We start from the raw sequence: 13874 nt of genomic DNA, 5'->3' as shown, positions 1-13874 counted from the left end.
TTGAAGAATCTCAAATCTCAAATATATTTTGATTTGTTTAACACTTTTTTGGTTACTACATGATTCCATATGTGTTATTTCATAGTTTATGTCTTCACTATTATTCTACAACGTAGAAAATATTAAAAGTAAAGAAAAACCCTTGAATGAGTAGGTGTTCTAAAACTTTTGACCAGTAGTGTATATACCATTTTTGCAAATGTATGAAATATATAAAACTTAAATATTACATTTACATAAGTATTCAGACCCTTTTACTCAGTACATTGTTGAAGCACCTTTGGCAGCGATTACAGCCTTGAGTCTTCTTGGGTATGACGCTACAAGCTTGGCACACCTGTATTTGTGGAGTTTCTCCCATTCTTCTCTGCAGATCCTCTCAAGCTCTGTCGGGTTGGATGGGGAGCGTTGCTGCACAGCTATTTTCAGGTCCCTCCAGAGATGTTCGATTGGGTTAAAGTCCGGGCTCTGGCTGGGCCACTCAAGGACATTCAGAGACTTGTCCCGAAGCCACTCCTGCGTTGTCTTAACTGTGTGCTTAGGGTCGTGGTCCTGTTGGAAGGTGAACCTTCGCCCCAGTCTGAGGTCCTGAGCGCTCTGGAGCAGGTTTTAATCAAGGATCTCTCTGTACTTTGCTCCGTTCATCTTTCCCTCGATCCTGACTAGTCTTTCTTCTTTTGACTGGTACTGTGTGTATATATACAACTATACATCAGAAGTATCACGTCAACTCATGATCACTAACTATGTTTCCATCCAATTGGCGACATATTTCCATGCGGGAAAAAAAAATCTGCAAAACTATTAGCGTTTTCCCACCGGAGATGTTTCTATCAAATGTAATTGTTGCGGATAAAAGGATGTTCATGATGACGCAGTGTGCATGAACATAACTTCTGTGGTTAAATTCCCATATACCGAATAAATAATACAAGTTAAATGGGTTTCCATCATATTTTACACTCTACTGATGGTTTTGTGCAACAACAAAAAAAAGAGGTACACTACCGTTCAAAAGTTTGGGGTCACTTAGAAATGTCCTTGTTTTCGAAAGAAAAGCAATTTTTTTGTCCATTAAAATAACATCAAATCTATCAGAAATACAGTGTAGACATTGTTAATGTTGTAAATAGCTATTGTAGCTGGAAACGGCTGATTTTTTATGGTATATCTACATAGGCGTACAGAGGCCCATTATCAGCAACCATCAGTCCTGTGTTCCAATGGTACGTTGTGTTTGCTAATCAAAGTTTATCATTTTAAAAGGCTAGTTGATCATTAGAAAACCATTTTGCAATTATGTTAGCACAGCTGAAAACTGTTGTGCTGATTAAAGAAGCAATAAAACTGGCCTTCTTGAGACTAGTCGAGTATCTGGAGCATCAGCAATTGTGGGTTCGATTACAGGCTCAAAATGGCCAGAAACAAATAACTTTCTTCTGAAACTCGTCAGTCTATTCTTGTTCTGAGAAATGAAGGCTATTCCATGCGAGAAATTGCCAAGAAACTGAAGATCTCGTACAACGCTGTGTACTACTCCCTTCACAGAACAGGGCAAACTGGCCCTAACCAGAATAGAAAGAGGAGTGGGAGGCCCCGGTGCACAACTGAGGAAGAGGACAAATACATTAGCGTGTCTAGATTGAGAAACAGATGCCTCACAGGTCCTCAACTGGCATCTTCATTAAATAGTACCCACAAAACACCAGTCTCAACGTCAACAGTGAAGAGGCGACTCAGGGATGGTGACCTTCTAGGCAGAGTTGCAAAGAAAAGGCCATATCTCAGACTGGCCAATAAAAAGAAAAGATGAAGATGGGCAGTCTGAGATATAGCTTTTTCTTTGTAACTCCTCCTAGAAGGTCAGCATTTTATTGCTTCTTTAATCAGCACAACAGTTTTCAGCTGCGCTAACATAATTGCAAAAGGGTTTTTCTAATGATCAATTAGCCTTCTAAAATTATCAACTTGGAATACAGGACTGATGGTTGCTGATAATGGGCCTCTGTACGCTGTGACGTCACGAGAGGCTACACAGCTTTCAGCGGGGTTGCTCAAGTAGTGCAAGGAGACAAGGTTCAAACAAACCAAGGATTTTATTATAGGTCTTGGGAAATTAACGAAAATATAACAAAAGTCTGTTCTCTTGTGGCTCTTTAAGGGTTAACAGTTCAGGGATGTCTCTTCCACATCCAAAATCATAATTCTCACTCGCTCAGATAACTTTTCCCCAGCCTTACTGTAGTCCACGTTGCAGCTAGTGGCCAACCCAGCAGAAAGTCCTTCCAAATGTCTCTCACGTATTTCCACAGGTGCATATATCCAAAGGTGAGTATTTCCCAAAGGTAAGTATCTCCAAATCCTTATATTCCTCATGGGAGTGGACGTGCAGCACTCTTGTCCTCCAGAGAGCCCAGGTTGGAGACTGTGTTTCTTCACCCCCCACACACTCCCTCAGTGTGTCTCTTCCCTTCCCAAAACCTTCAGCTCATCAGCTCCTGATTTGTTTCAGGTGCGTGGGAAGATTGGCCATAGAGGGGTGGAGTTCCCAACCATACCAGCAGATGGAGCCATAGCTGTCTGGGTTTGCAGCCACCTCAGGGGGATGTAACGTCCCTCCAGGACACAGCCTCTCGTGACATCACACATCCCCCTCCTCGGGACCGACGTCCTCGTCGGGGTAAAGGCAGCGAAGAAGGCATCACGCCGGGAGAGGGCGTCCGCATTGCCGTGGTGCTTGCCAGCCCTCGGCTGTTTCCACTCCATCCGGTGAGTTGGTGCTGTGTTGTACAGTGCCGGTCTCTGGGGTCTCTCCTTGAGTTTCTTACTGAACGCATCAGCCTTGGTTTTAGCAGAGTTTAGCTTCTGTTGAGCAGCTTTCAGTTCCTTCTCTCTCTCTGCCTCCGCATTCTTCATCTTGTTCTCCAACACCTTGTACTTCTCCTCTGCCTTCTTCTGGACCTCCTTACTACTGCGCAGGGTCTCCTCACACTCCTCGATGGTCCTGCGCAGCATCTCCAGCTCCTCCTGTTGCTTAGGGAAGGAGCTCTGTTGGAGTTTAGCCTGGAGGATATCTAACTCTTCTGTCTTCATGTCTAACTGTTGCTTTAACAAACGATACCTCTCAGCGGTCCCCTTCAGACCAGACAGTTCTTTGTCCAGATTCTGTAGCTCCGTCTCTGTGTCGGTCTGGGCACCTGCCATCCCTATCAGAGCCCGGGCGGGAGTGAGTAATTCTGAGGATTGCACCGGAGCCTTCCCAGGATGAGTCTTGCCTCTCCGTTTCCGAGGTACTCGGGTTATCCTCTCCTGAGACTCTCTCCAGAGTGGGTAAAAGGCTGGGCAGTCTCGTCCAATTAGGACAGGGACGGGGAGGGAATCAACCACCCCCGCCGTCGTGTGTATGGTTCCCCGTGTGCTGGTCATTGTAAGTTCAGTAATGGGGTATTCTCTGGTGTCCCCATGGACACAGGAAACTGGGAGGACTTTCCCCGGGGTCAGACACGTTGGGCCCACCAAATCCTTACGCACCAGGGTGGCCCGGCTACCAGAATCCAGTAAGGCCTCCACATCATGGTGATTCACAGTTACCGGGCAGGTGGGGGGTCGATCTGGGCCGCCATCTACGACTCCCAAGAGCGAGGCAAAACGGTGTGTGGGTGCTGAGCTGGAGGACTCCGCAGTGGGCATAGGTTCATCGGCGGGTTTCCCACACTGCCAGGAGATATGTCCCATCTCCCCACACCGGTAACACTGTCGAGTTTCCCCCTCCTGGTGTACTCTTCTTGGACCCGCCTGGTTTCTGGCTCCCCCTGGAGCCGGGATAAGTCCTGACGTGGCTGCGTTCGAGACCTTGGGGTCCTTTGGACGGGTTCTTCCCATTTGTGGTGGGGCCGCACTCCTGGGGTCTTTCCGGGAAGCATTCAGCATCTCCGCTGTGGCCTGGTACTTTTCCACAGCTTCCACGGTCAGATCAGCCGTGGTCAAGGCCTGTTGACTGATGAACCGTTTTGCCTCATAAGGCAGGGCGCGTAGGTAACGATCCACCACAACGGCCTCCACCACCGCCGCTGCTGTATTCCTCTGCGGATCCAGCCATTTCCTTGCGATTCGGACAAGTTCATGCATCTGCGCCCGAGGAGGTTGGTCTGGTAGGAAGGTCCAGCTGTGAAAGCGCTGGGCCATACCAAACTTTGTGAGTCCATATCTGCTGAGGATCTCAGCCTTCAGGGCATCATAGTCAGTAACCTGGTCAGGGCCCAGGTCCCGGACAGCATTCAGCGATTCCCCGGTTAGAAAGGGGGCTAACAGACCAACCCACTGTTGCTTGGGCCAGGCTTCCCTAGTGGCCGTGGCCTCAAATGCATGCAGGTATGCCTCAATGTCATCGGTAGCTCCTATCTTAGATATAAAGTCACTTGCCTTTATTGGGCGGGTATTTTGGACAACCCTCTGTCTCTGCAACTGCAATTCCTCTGCCTTCAGAAGGTTGGCTTTCTTTTGCTCCTCCAGGAGAGCCACGTTTGCTTGCATCTGGGCTTGCTGGCCAGCAACAAGGGCTTTCAATATGTCCTCCATTTCAATCGGCGGGGAGCCTACGGCCAACTTGGAAAACTGGGTGATCAAACCTTTGGTATCCTCCTCTGACATGCACTATTAACGCTTGAGCTTGCCCGTATTCTCCACCATCTGTGACGTCACGAGAGGCTACACAGCTTTCAGCGGGGTTGCTCAAGTAGTGCAAGGAGACAAGGTTCAAACAAACCAAGGATTTTATTATAGGTCTTGGGAAATTAACGAAAATATAACAAAAGTCTGTTCTCTTGTGGCTCTTTAAGGGTTAACAGTTCAGGGATGTCTCTTCCACATCCAAAATCATAATTCTCACTCGCTCAGATAACTTTTCCCCAGCCTTACTGTAGTCCACGTTGCAGCTAGTGGCCAACCCAGCAGAAAGTCCTTCCAAATGTCTCTCACGTATTTCCACAGGTGCATATATCCAAAGGTGAGTATTTCCCAAAGGTAAGTATCTCCAAATCCTTATATTCCTCATGGGAGTGGACGTGCAGCACTCTTGTCCTCCAGAGAGCCCAGGTTGGAGACTGTGTTTCTTCACCCCCCACACACTCCCTCAGTGTGTCTCTTCCCTTCCCAAAACCTTCAGCTCATCAGCTCCTGATTTGTTTCAGGTGCGTGGGAAGATTGGCCATAGAGGGGTGGAGTTCCCAACCATACCAGCAGATGGAGCCATAGCTGTCTGGGTTTGCAGCCACCTCAGGGGGATGTAACGTCCCTCCAGGACACAGCCTCTCGTGACATCACAACGCCTATGTAGATAGCTACAATAGCCATTTAAAACATTAACAATGTCTACACTGTATTTTCTCATCAATTTTATGTTATTTTAATGGACAAAAAAATTTGCTTTTCTTTCGAAAACAAGAACATTTCTAAGTGACCCCAAACTTTTGAACGGTAGTGTATATAGCGAATGTTCTTGGCCCGTGGGCTCTAGCCAACAGCTTACAGATACAGTCCGGGTATAGCCTACATGATGAGATTATTATGGACAAAAAGAGCTAGATTATTTTTTATTTGTCAAACATCGATCATCATGTCACCAGAATAAGACCCTTGATATGTATTGGGAAAGGAACATCAAACTCATCACTGTGCGCCCTGTGAAGTTCATTACATTTTACATTTTAGTCATTTAGCAGACGCTCTTATCCAGAGCGACTTACAGGAGCAATTAGGGTTAAGTGCCTTGCTCAAGGGCACATCGACAGATTTTTCACCTAGTCGGCTTGGGGATTAGAACCAGCGACCTTTCGGTTACTGGCACAACGCTCTTAACCACTAAGCTACCTGCCGTCATCATTTATTTAATCTGTAGGCTAATGAACTGCATGGTTCCATGAGTCATAGTGGGAGGACCACACAACATGTCATCACGTGACTCCAAGTTTACTTTGATATGATAATTATTATGTCAATATTTGCACATAAAAAGGCGTTTCCACCACCATTTCTCACATAATTAATTTCGCAGACACAAAAAGATCCCACTTTTTGTAGTGTATTTTTATTTGTCGACATTTGGAAAGTTCACCAGACAAATTAGCTGTTTCCATCAAGCCTGTCGTGACATTTTTTATCCACTGGACTTTACTCGCATTAAAAAGGTGGGACGGAAACGTGGTTACTGACAGACACACACTATATATATACAAAAGTATGTGGACACCCCTTCAAATGAGTGAATTCTGCTATTTCAGCCCACACCCGTTGCTGACAGGTGCATAAAATCGAGCACACAGCCATACAATCTCCATAGACAAACATTGGCAGTAGAATGGCCTTACTGAAGCGCTCAGTGACTTTCAACGTGGCACCGTCATAGGATGCCAACTATCCAACAAGTCAGTTCGTCAAATTGCTGCCCTGCTAGAGCTTCCCCCGGTCAACTGTAAGTGCTGTTATTGTGAAGTGGAAACGTCTAGGAGGAACAACGGCTCAGCCGCGAAGTGGTAGGCGACACAAACTCACAGAACGGGACCGCCGAGTGCTGAAGCACGTAGTGCGTTATAATCGTCTGTCCTCGGTTGCAACACTCACTACCGAGTTCCAAACTGCCTCTGGAAACAATGTCAGCACAATAACTGTTCGTCAGGAGCTTCATGAAATGGGTTTCCATGGCCGAGCAGCCGCACACAAGCCTAAGATCACCATGCTCAGTCGACGGACGAATCTGGGTTTGGCGGATGCCAGGAGAACGCTACCTGCCCCAATGCATAATGCCAACTGTAAAGTTTGGTGGAGTTGAAATAATGGTCTGGGGCTGTTTTTTATGGTTCGGTCTAGGCCCCTTAGTTCCAATGAAGGGAAATCTTAAAGCTACAGCATTCTAACTTTGTGGCAACAGTTTGGGGAAGGCCATTTCCTGTTTCAGCATGACAATGCCCCCATGCACAAAGCAAGGTCCATACAGAAGTGGTTTGTCAAGATCAGTGTGGAAGAACTTGACTGGCCTGCACAGAGCCCTGACCTCAACCCCATCGAACACCTTTGATATGAATTGGAACGCCGACTGCGAGCCAGGCCTAATTGCCCAACATCAGTGCCCGATCTCACTAATGCTCTTGTGGCTGAATGGAAGCAAGTCCCCGCAGCAATGTTCCAACATCTAGTGGAAAGCCTTCCCAGAAGAGTGGAGGCTGTTATAGCAGCAAAGGGGGGACCAACTCCATATTAATGCCTATGATTTTGGAATGAGATATTCGACGAGCAGGTGTCCACATACTTTTGGTCATGTAGTGTATATATTTTTTTTACCAGGATTTTGGAAATTCTCCTGCGACCCCATTTTCATATCAGGCGACCCCACATCAGGCCGCGACCCCTAGTTTGGGAATCACTGCCATAAATCATGACTTGCATGGTGCATTGAGGAAGTGGTTAACTAAACCACTGCTATGCAGAAGGGAAGGGAAAGGTTAATATTGTCGAGTTCCTTCTATATTACCATCACACGATGGGCCTGCTAATACCAGTTTTGTGGGGAGTACCAGTCAAAAGTTTGGACACACCTACTCATTCCAGGGTTTTTCTTTATTTTTACTATTTTCTACATTGTAGAATAATAGTGAAGACATCAAAACTATGATATAACACATATGGAATCATGTAGTAACCAAAAAAGTGTTAAACAAATCAAAATATATTTTATATTTGAGATTCTTCAAAGTAGCCACCCTTTGTCTTGATGACAGCTTTGCACACTCTTGGCGTTCTCTCAACCAGCTTCATGAGGTAGTCACCTGGAATGCATTTCAATTAACAGGTGTGTCTTCTTAAAAGTTAATTTGTGGAATTTCTTTCCTTCTTAATGCGTTTGAGCCAATCAGTTGTGTTGTGACAAGGTAGGGGTGGTATACAGAAGATAGCTCTATTTGGTAAAAGACCAAATCCATATTATGGCAAGAACAGCTCAAATAAGCAAAGAGAAACGACAGTCCATCATTACTTTAAGACATGAAGGTCAGTCAATCCGGAAAATTTCAAGAACTTTGAAAGTTACTTCAAGTGCAGTCGCAAAAACCTTCAAGCGCTATGATGAAACTGGCTGATCATGAGGACCGCCACAGGACAGGAAGACCCAGTGTTACCTCTGCTGCAGAGGATAAGTTCATTACAGTTACCAGCCTCAGAAATTGCAGCCCAAATAAATGCTTCACAGAGTTAAAGTAACAGACACATCTCAACATCAACTGTTCAGAGGAGACTGCGTGAATCAGGCCTTCATGGTCGAATTGCTGCAAAGAAACCACTACTAAAGGACACCAATAAGAAGAAGAGACTTGCTTGGGCCAAGAAACATGAGCAATGGACATTAGACTGGTGGAAATCTGTCCTTTGGTCTGATGAGTCCAAATTTTAGATTTTTGGTTCCAACCACCGTGTCTTTGTGAGACGCAGATTAGGTGAACAGATGATCTCTGCATGTGTGGTTCCCACCGTGAAGCATGGAGGAGGAGGTGTGATGGTGTGGGGGTGCTCTCTGTGATTTATTTAGAATTCAAGGCACACTTAACCAGCATGACTACAACAGCATTCTGCAGCGATACGCCATCCCATCTGGTTTGGGCTTAGTGGGACAATCATTTGGTTTTCAACAGGACAATGACCCAACACACCTCCAGGCTGTGTAAGGGCTATTTTACCAAGAAGGAGAGTGATGGAGTGCTGCATTAGATGACCTGGCCTCCACAATCACCCGACCTCAACTCAATTGAGATGCTTTGGGATGAGTTGGACCGCAGAGTGAAGGAAAAGCAGCCAATAAGTGCTCAGCATATGTGGGAACTCCTTCAAGACTGTTGGAAAAGCATTCCAGGTGAAGCTCGTCGAGAGAATGCCAAGAGTGTGCAAAGCTGATTAGGTGTGTCCAAACTTTTGACTGGTACTGTAGATTAAATTACACGATGTCAAACAATCAATCTATCAGATGTATTTCTAACACCTTTTTTTACATCAACAGTTAAACTACAGTAACTACACGGCCTACAAGCAGAAACACAGTGGCCCAGATGTCTGAAGTTAGGAGCTACATTCAGCCATTAGTCCATTACGTCTGAAGTCTCTCTCTCTCTCTCTCTCTCTCTCTCTCTCTCTCTCTCTCTCTCTCTCTCTCTCTCTCTCTCTCTCTCTCTCTCTCTCTCTCTCTCTCTCTCTCTGTCTCTGTCTCTGTCTCTGTCTCTGTCTCTGTCTCTCTCTCTCTCTCTCTCTCGTTACAGCAAACCAGTAACGTGAGTGCCACTCTGGTCCTGTCTCGGCCCATCAAGGGTCCCAGGGAGCTGGTCCTGGACCTGGAGATGGTAACCGTTAACAACGTCATCAACTTCAGAGGCAGCAGTATCATACGGCTCACGATATACGTGTCTGAGCATCCTTACTGAGGCCCCTCCCCCCTGACCTCTGACCTCTGACCTCTGATTAATCACCACGTCCGGTCCAACTCTCACAAGCCCGAAGCATACCTTCCTAGATTCCTTTACTCTCCAAAATCTACCGATCTACCATCTTCCAGCAGGCAGCTCCACTCCGCTTCACTCCGTTCTATGGATGATGGGGTCTCTTTCACTACAACTATTATTACGTCTCAATAAACTGTTATAGGAGAGGGGGGGGGGGGGGGGGGGTACCTTGCTCTCCATTTCACCACCTCCCCTCCCCACCCTGACATCCACATCAAACTGTTAATGGACTGTACATTACGACTGTCTATGCATCAGACTGTTAATGGACTGTACATTACGACTGTCTATACATCAGACTTTTAATGGACTGTACATTACGACTGTCTATACATCAGACTGTTAATGGACTGTACATTACGACTGTCTATACATCAGACTGTTACTGGACTGTACATTACGGTGCCTACCAGACTAAGGACGTATCCGCACAGAAGGGTATTTATGTTGTATTGTAAAGGCTGTCTGACTCTCTCTCTCCCCTGCTCTTTAAAAATACATATTTCCAATTACATTTACTATTAAGGTAATTGAAAGCAGTGTTGGTTGTTTACTTTTTTCAATCTTTACTAACGACATGCCAGTGGCTTTGAGTAAAGCTTTGAGTAAAGCCAGTGTGTCTATGTATGTGGATGACTCAACACTATACACGTCAGCTACTACAGCGACTGAAATGACTGCAACACTTAACAAAGAGCTGCAGTTAGCTTCAGAATGTGTGGCAAGGAATAAGTTAGTCCTAAATATTTCAAAAACTGAAAGCATTGTATTTGGGACAAATCATTTACTAAACCCTAAACCTCAACTAAATCTTGTAATGAATCATGTGGAAATTGAGCAAGTTGAAGTGACTAAACTGCTTGGAGTAACCCTGGATTGTAAACTGTCATGGTCAAAACATATTGATACAACAGTAGCTAGGATGGGTAGAAGTCTGTCCATAATAAAAATTGCTGCTCTGCATTCTTAACAGTACTATCAACAAGGCAGGTCCTACAGGTCCTAGTTTTGTCACACCTGGACTACTGTTCAGTCGTGTGGTCATGTGCCACCAAGAGGGACTTAGGAAAATTGCAATTGGCTCAGAACAGGGCATCACGGCTGGCCTTTGGATGTACACAGAGAGCTAATATTAATAATATGCATGTCAATCTCTCCTGGTTCAAAGTGGAGGAGAGATTGACTTCATCACTACTTGTATTTATGAGAGGTATTGACATGTTGAATGCACCGAGCTGTCTGTTTGAACTACTGGCGCACAGCTTGGTGGTCACCCATGCATACCCCACAAGACATGCCACCAGAGGTCTCTTCACAGTCCCCAAGTCCAGAACAGACTATGGGAGGTGCACAGTACTACATAGAGCCATGACTACATGGAACTCTATTCCACATCAGGTAACTCAAGCCAGCAGTAAAATTAGATAAAAAAACAGATACAAATACACCTTATGGAACAGCGGGGACTGTGAAGAGACACAAACATAGACACATGCATAAAAAACACACGATAACATACGCACTATACACACATGTACACATGGATTTTGTGTTATAGATATGTGGTAGTAGAGTAGAGGCCTGAGGGCACACACTTAATATGTTGTGAACTCTGTTATGAATGTATTGTAATGTTTTTAAAATGTATAACTGCCTTAATTTTGCGGGACCCCAGGAAGAGTAGCTGCTGCCTTGGCAGGAACTAATGGGGATCCATAATAAATACAAATACAAATACTGCATACTTCTATTTGTGTTATTAATGAACTCACAGTCACCTTATTTTCTGTGAAGCGTTATCCTTTAAATAAGCTGTGAACGTGAGCGTTACGATATGTGTTAGTGATGCTTTGTGTGACTATGGGCTTTTTATGTGTATCTACGGACTAAGATATGTTCAAAAAGGACCTTGACCATGGCAGTATGTTTTCTACCTACCTACCTTGACTGAACTAGCCTGGTCCCATATCTGTTTGTGCTATCATTCTAAGGAATGGCAAGGAGTGGAATATTAGCCCAAACAGACTGGTACCCAGGCTACGACTGTTCTGGTCTGGGTACACTTAGTTTCTGTCACTGTATTGGGAAAGAACAGCGCAGGGTTCTCTTCCTCCGCTACATCGGCTGGTGACTGGACGTCACTGTGTCCTAATCAAGAGCTACATCGGCTGGTGACTGGACGTCACTGTGTCCTAATCAAGAGCTACATCGGCTGGTGACTGGACGTCACTGTGTCCTAATCAAGAGCTACATCGGCTGGTGACTGGACGTCACTGTGTCCTAATCAAGAGCTACATCGGCTGGTGACTGGACGTCACTGTGTCCTAATCAAGAGCTACATCGGCTGGTGACTGGACGTCACTGTGTCCTAATCAAGAGCTACATCGGCTGGTGACTGGACGTCACTGTGTCCTAATCAAGAGCTACATCGGCTGGTGACTGGACGTCACTGTGTCCTAATCAAGAGCTACATCGGCTGGTGACTGGACGTCACTGTGTCCTAATCAAGAGCTACATCGGCTGGTGACTGGACGTCACTGTGTCCTAATCAAGAGCTACATCGGCTGGTGACTGGACGTCACGGTGTCCTAATCAAGAGCTACATCGGCTGGTGACTGGACGTCACTGTGTCCTAATCAAGAGCTACATCGGCTGGTGACTGGACGTCACTGTGTCCTAATCAAGAGCTACAGTGGGGGAAAAAAGTATTTAGTCAGCCGCCAATTGTGCAAGTTCTCCCACTTAAAAAGATGAGAGAGGCCTGTAATTTTCATCATAGGTACACGTCAACTATGACAGACAAAATGAGGAAAAAAAATCCAGAAAATCACATTGTGGGATTTTTAATGAATTTATTTGCAAATTATGGTGGAAAATAAGTATTTGGTCAATAACAAAAGTTTCTCAATACTTTGTTATATACCCTTTGTTGGCAATGACACAGGTCAAACGATTTCTGTAAGTCTTCACAAGGTTTTCACACACTGTTGCTGGTATTTTGGCCCATTCCTCCATGCAGATCTCCTCTAGAGCAGTGATGTTTTGGGGCTGTCGCTGGGCAACACGGACTTTCAACTCCCTCCAAAGATTTTCTATGGGGTTGAGATCTGGAGACTGGCTAGGCCACTCCAGGACCTTGAAATGCTTCTTACGAAGCCACTCCTTCGTTGCCCGGGCGGTGTGTTTGGGATCATTGTCATGCTGAAAGACCCAGCCACGTTTCATCTTCAATGCCCTTGCTGATGGAAGGAGGTTTTCACTCAAAATCTCACGATACATGGCCCCATTCATTCTTTCCTTTACACGGATCAGTCGTCCTGGTCCCTTTGCAGAAAAACAGCCCCAAAGCATGATGTTTCCACCCCCATGCTTCACAGTAGGTATGGTGTTCTTTGGATGCAACTCAGCATTCTTTGTCCTCCAAACACGACAAGTTGAGTTTTTACCAAAAAGTTATATTTTGGTTTCATCTGACCATATGACATTCTCCCAATCCTCTTCTGGATCATCCAAATGCACTCTAGCAAACTTGAGATGGGCCTGATCATGTACTGGCTTAAGCAGGGGGACACGTCTGGCACTGCAAGATTTGAGTCCCTGGCGGCGTAGTGTGTTACTGATGGTAGGCTTTGTTACTTTGGTCCCAGCTCTCTGCAAGTCATTCACTAGGTCCCCCCGTGTGGTTCTGGGATTTTTGCTCACCGTTCTTGTGATCATTTTGACCCCACGGGGTGAGATCTTGCGTGGAGCCCCAGATCGAGGGAGATTATCAGTGGTCTTGTATGTCTTCCATTTCCTAATAATTGCTCCCACAGTTGATTTCTTCAAACCAAGCTGCTTACCTATTGCAGATTCAGTCTTCCCAGCCTGGTGCAGGTCTACAATTGTGTTTCTGGTGTCCTTTGACAGCTCTTTGGTCTTGGCCATAGTGGAGTTTGGAGTGTGACTGTTTGAGGTTGTGGACAGGTGTCTTTTATACTGATAACAAGTTCAAACAGGTGCCATTAATACAGGTAACGAGTGGAGGACAGAGGAGCCTCTTAAAGAAGAAGTTACAGGTCTGTGAGAGCCAGAAATCTTGCTTGTTTGTAGGTGACCAAATACTTATTTTCCACCATAATTTGCAAATAAATTCATTAAAAATCCTGCAATGTGATCTTCTGGAAAAATACTTCTCAATTTGTCTGTCATAGTTGACGTGTACCTATGATGAAAATTACAGGCCTCTCTCATCTTTTTAAGTGGGAGAACTTGCACAATTGGTGGCTGACTAAATACTTTTTTTCCCCACTGTACATCGGCTGGTGACTGGACGTCACTGTGTCCTAATCAAGAGTT

At 45.5% G+C, this 13874-nt stretch overlaps 1 protein-coding gene across 1 annotated transcript in view; it reads left to right on the top strand.

The window, feature by feature from the left end:
• LOC311120019 (fibulin-5-like) overlaps positions 1–11276 on the top strand; it is a gene marked incomplete at its 5' end in the record, with an annotated part of 32088 nt that extends 20812 nt beyond the window's left edge. The window contains one exon of the mRNA XM_084194654.1: positions 9297–11276. Within this exon, the coding sequence (XP_084050780.1) occupies positions 9297–9458 (162 nt within the window). The 3' untranslated portion in view covers positions 9459–11276. The remainder of the gene's footprint in view (positions 1–9296) is intronic.
• Between the last annotated feature and the right edge of the window lie 2598 nt (positions 11277–13874).

This window comes from Coregonus lavaretus (assembly GCF_964263955.1).
Source record: "Coregonus lavaretus genome assembly, contig: HAP1_SCAFFOLD_2952, whole genome shotgun sequence".
Taxonomy (NCBI): domain Eukaryota; kingdom Metazoa; phylum Chordata; class Actinopteri; order Salmoniformes; family Salmonidae; genus Coregonus; species Coregonus lavaretus.
This window is presented reverse-complemented; position numbering and strand designations above follow the sequence as displayed.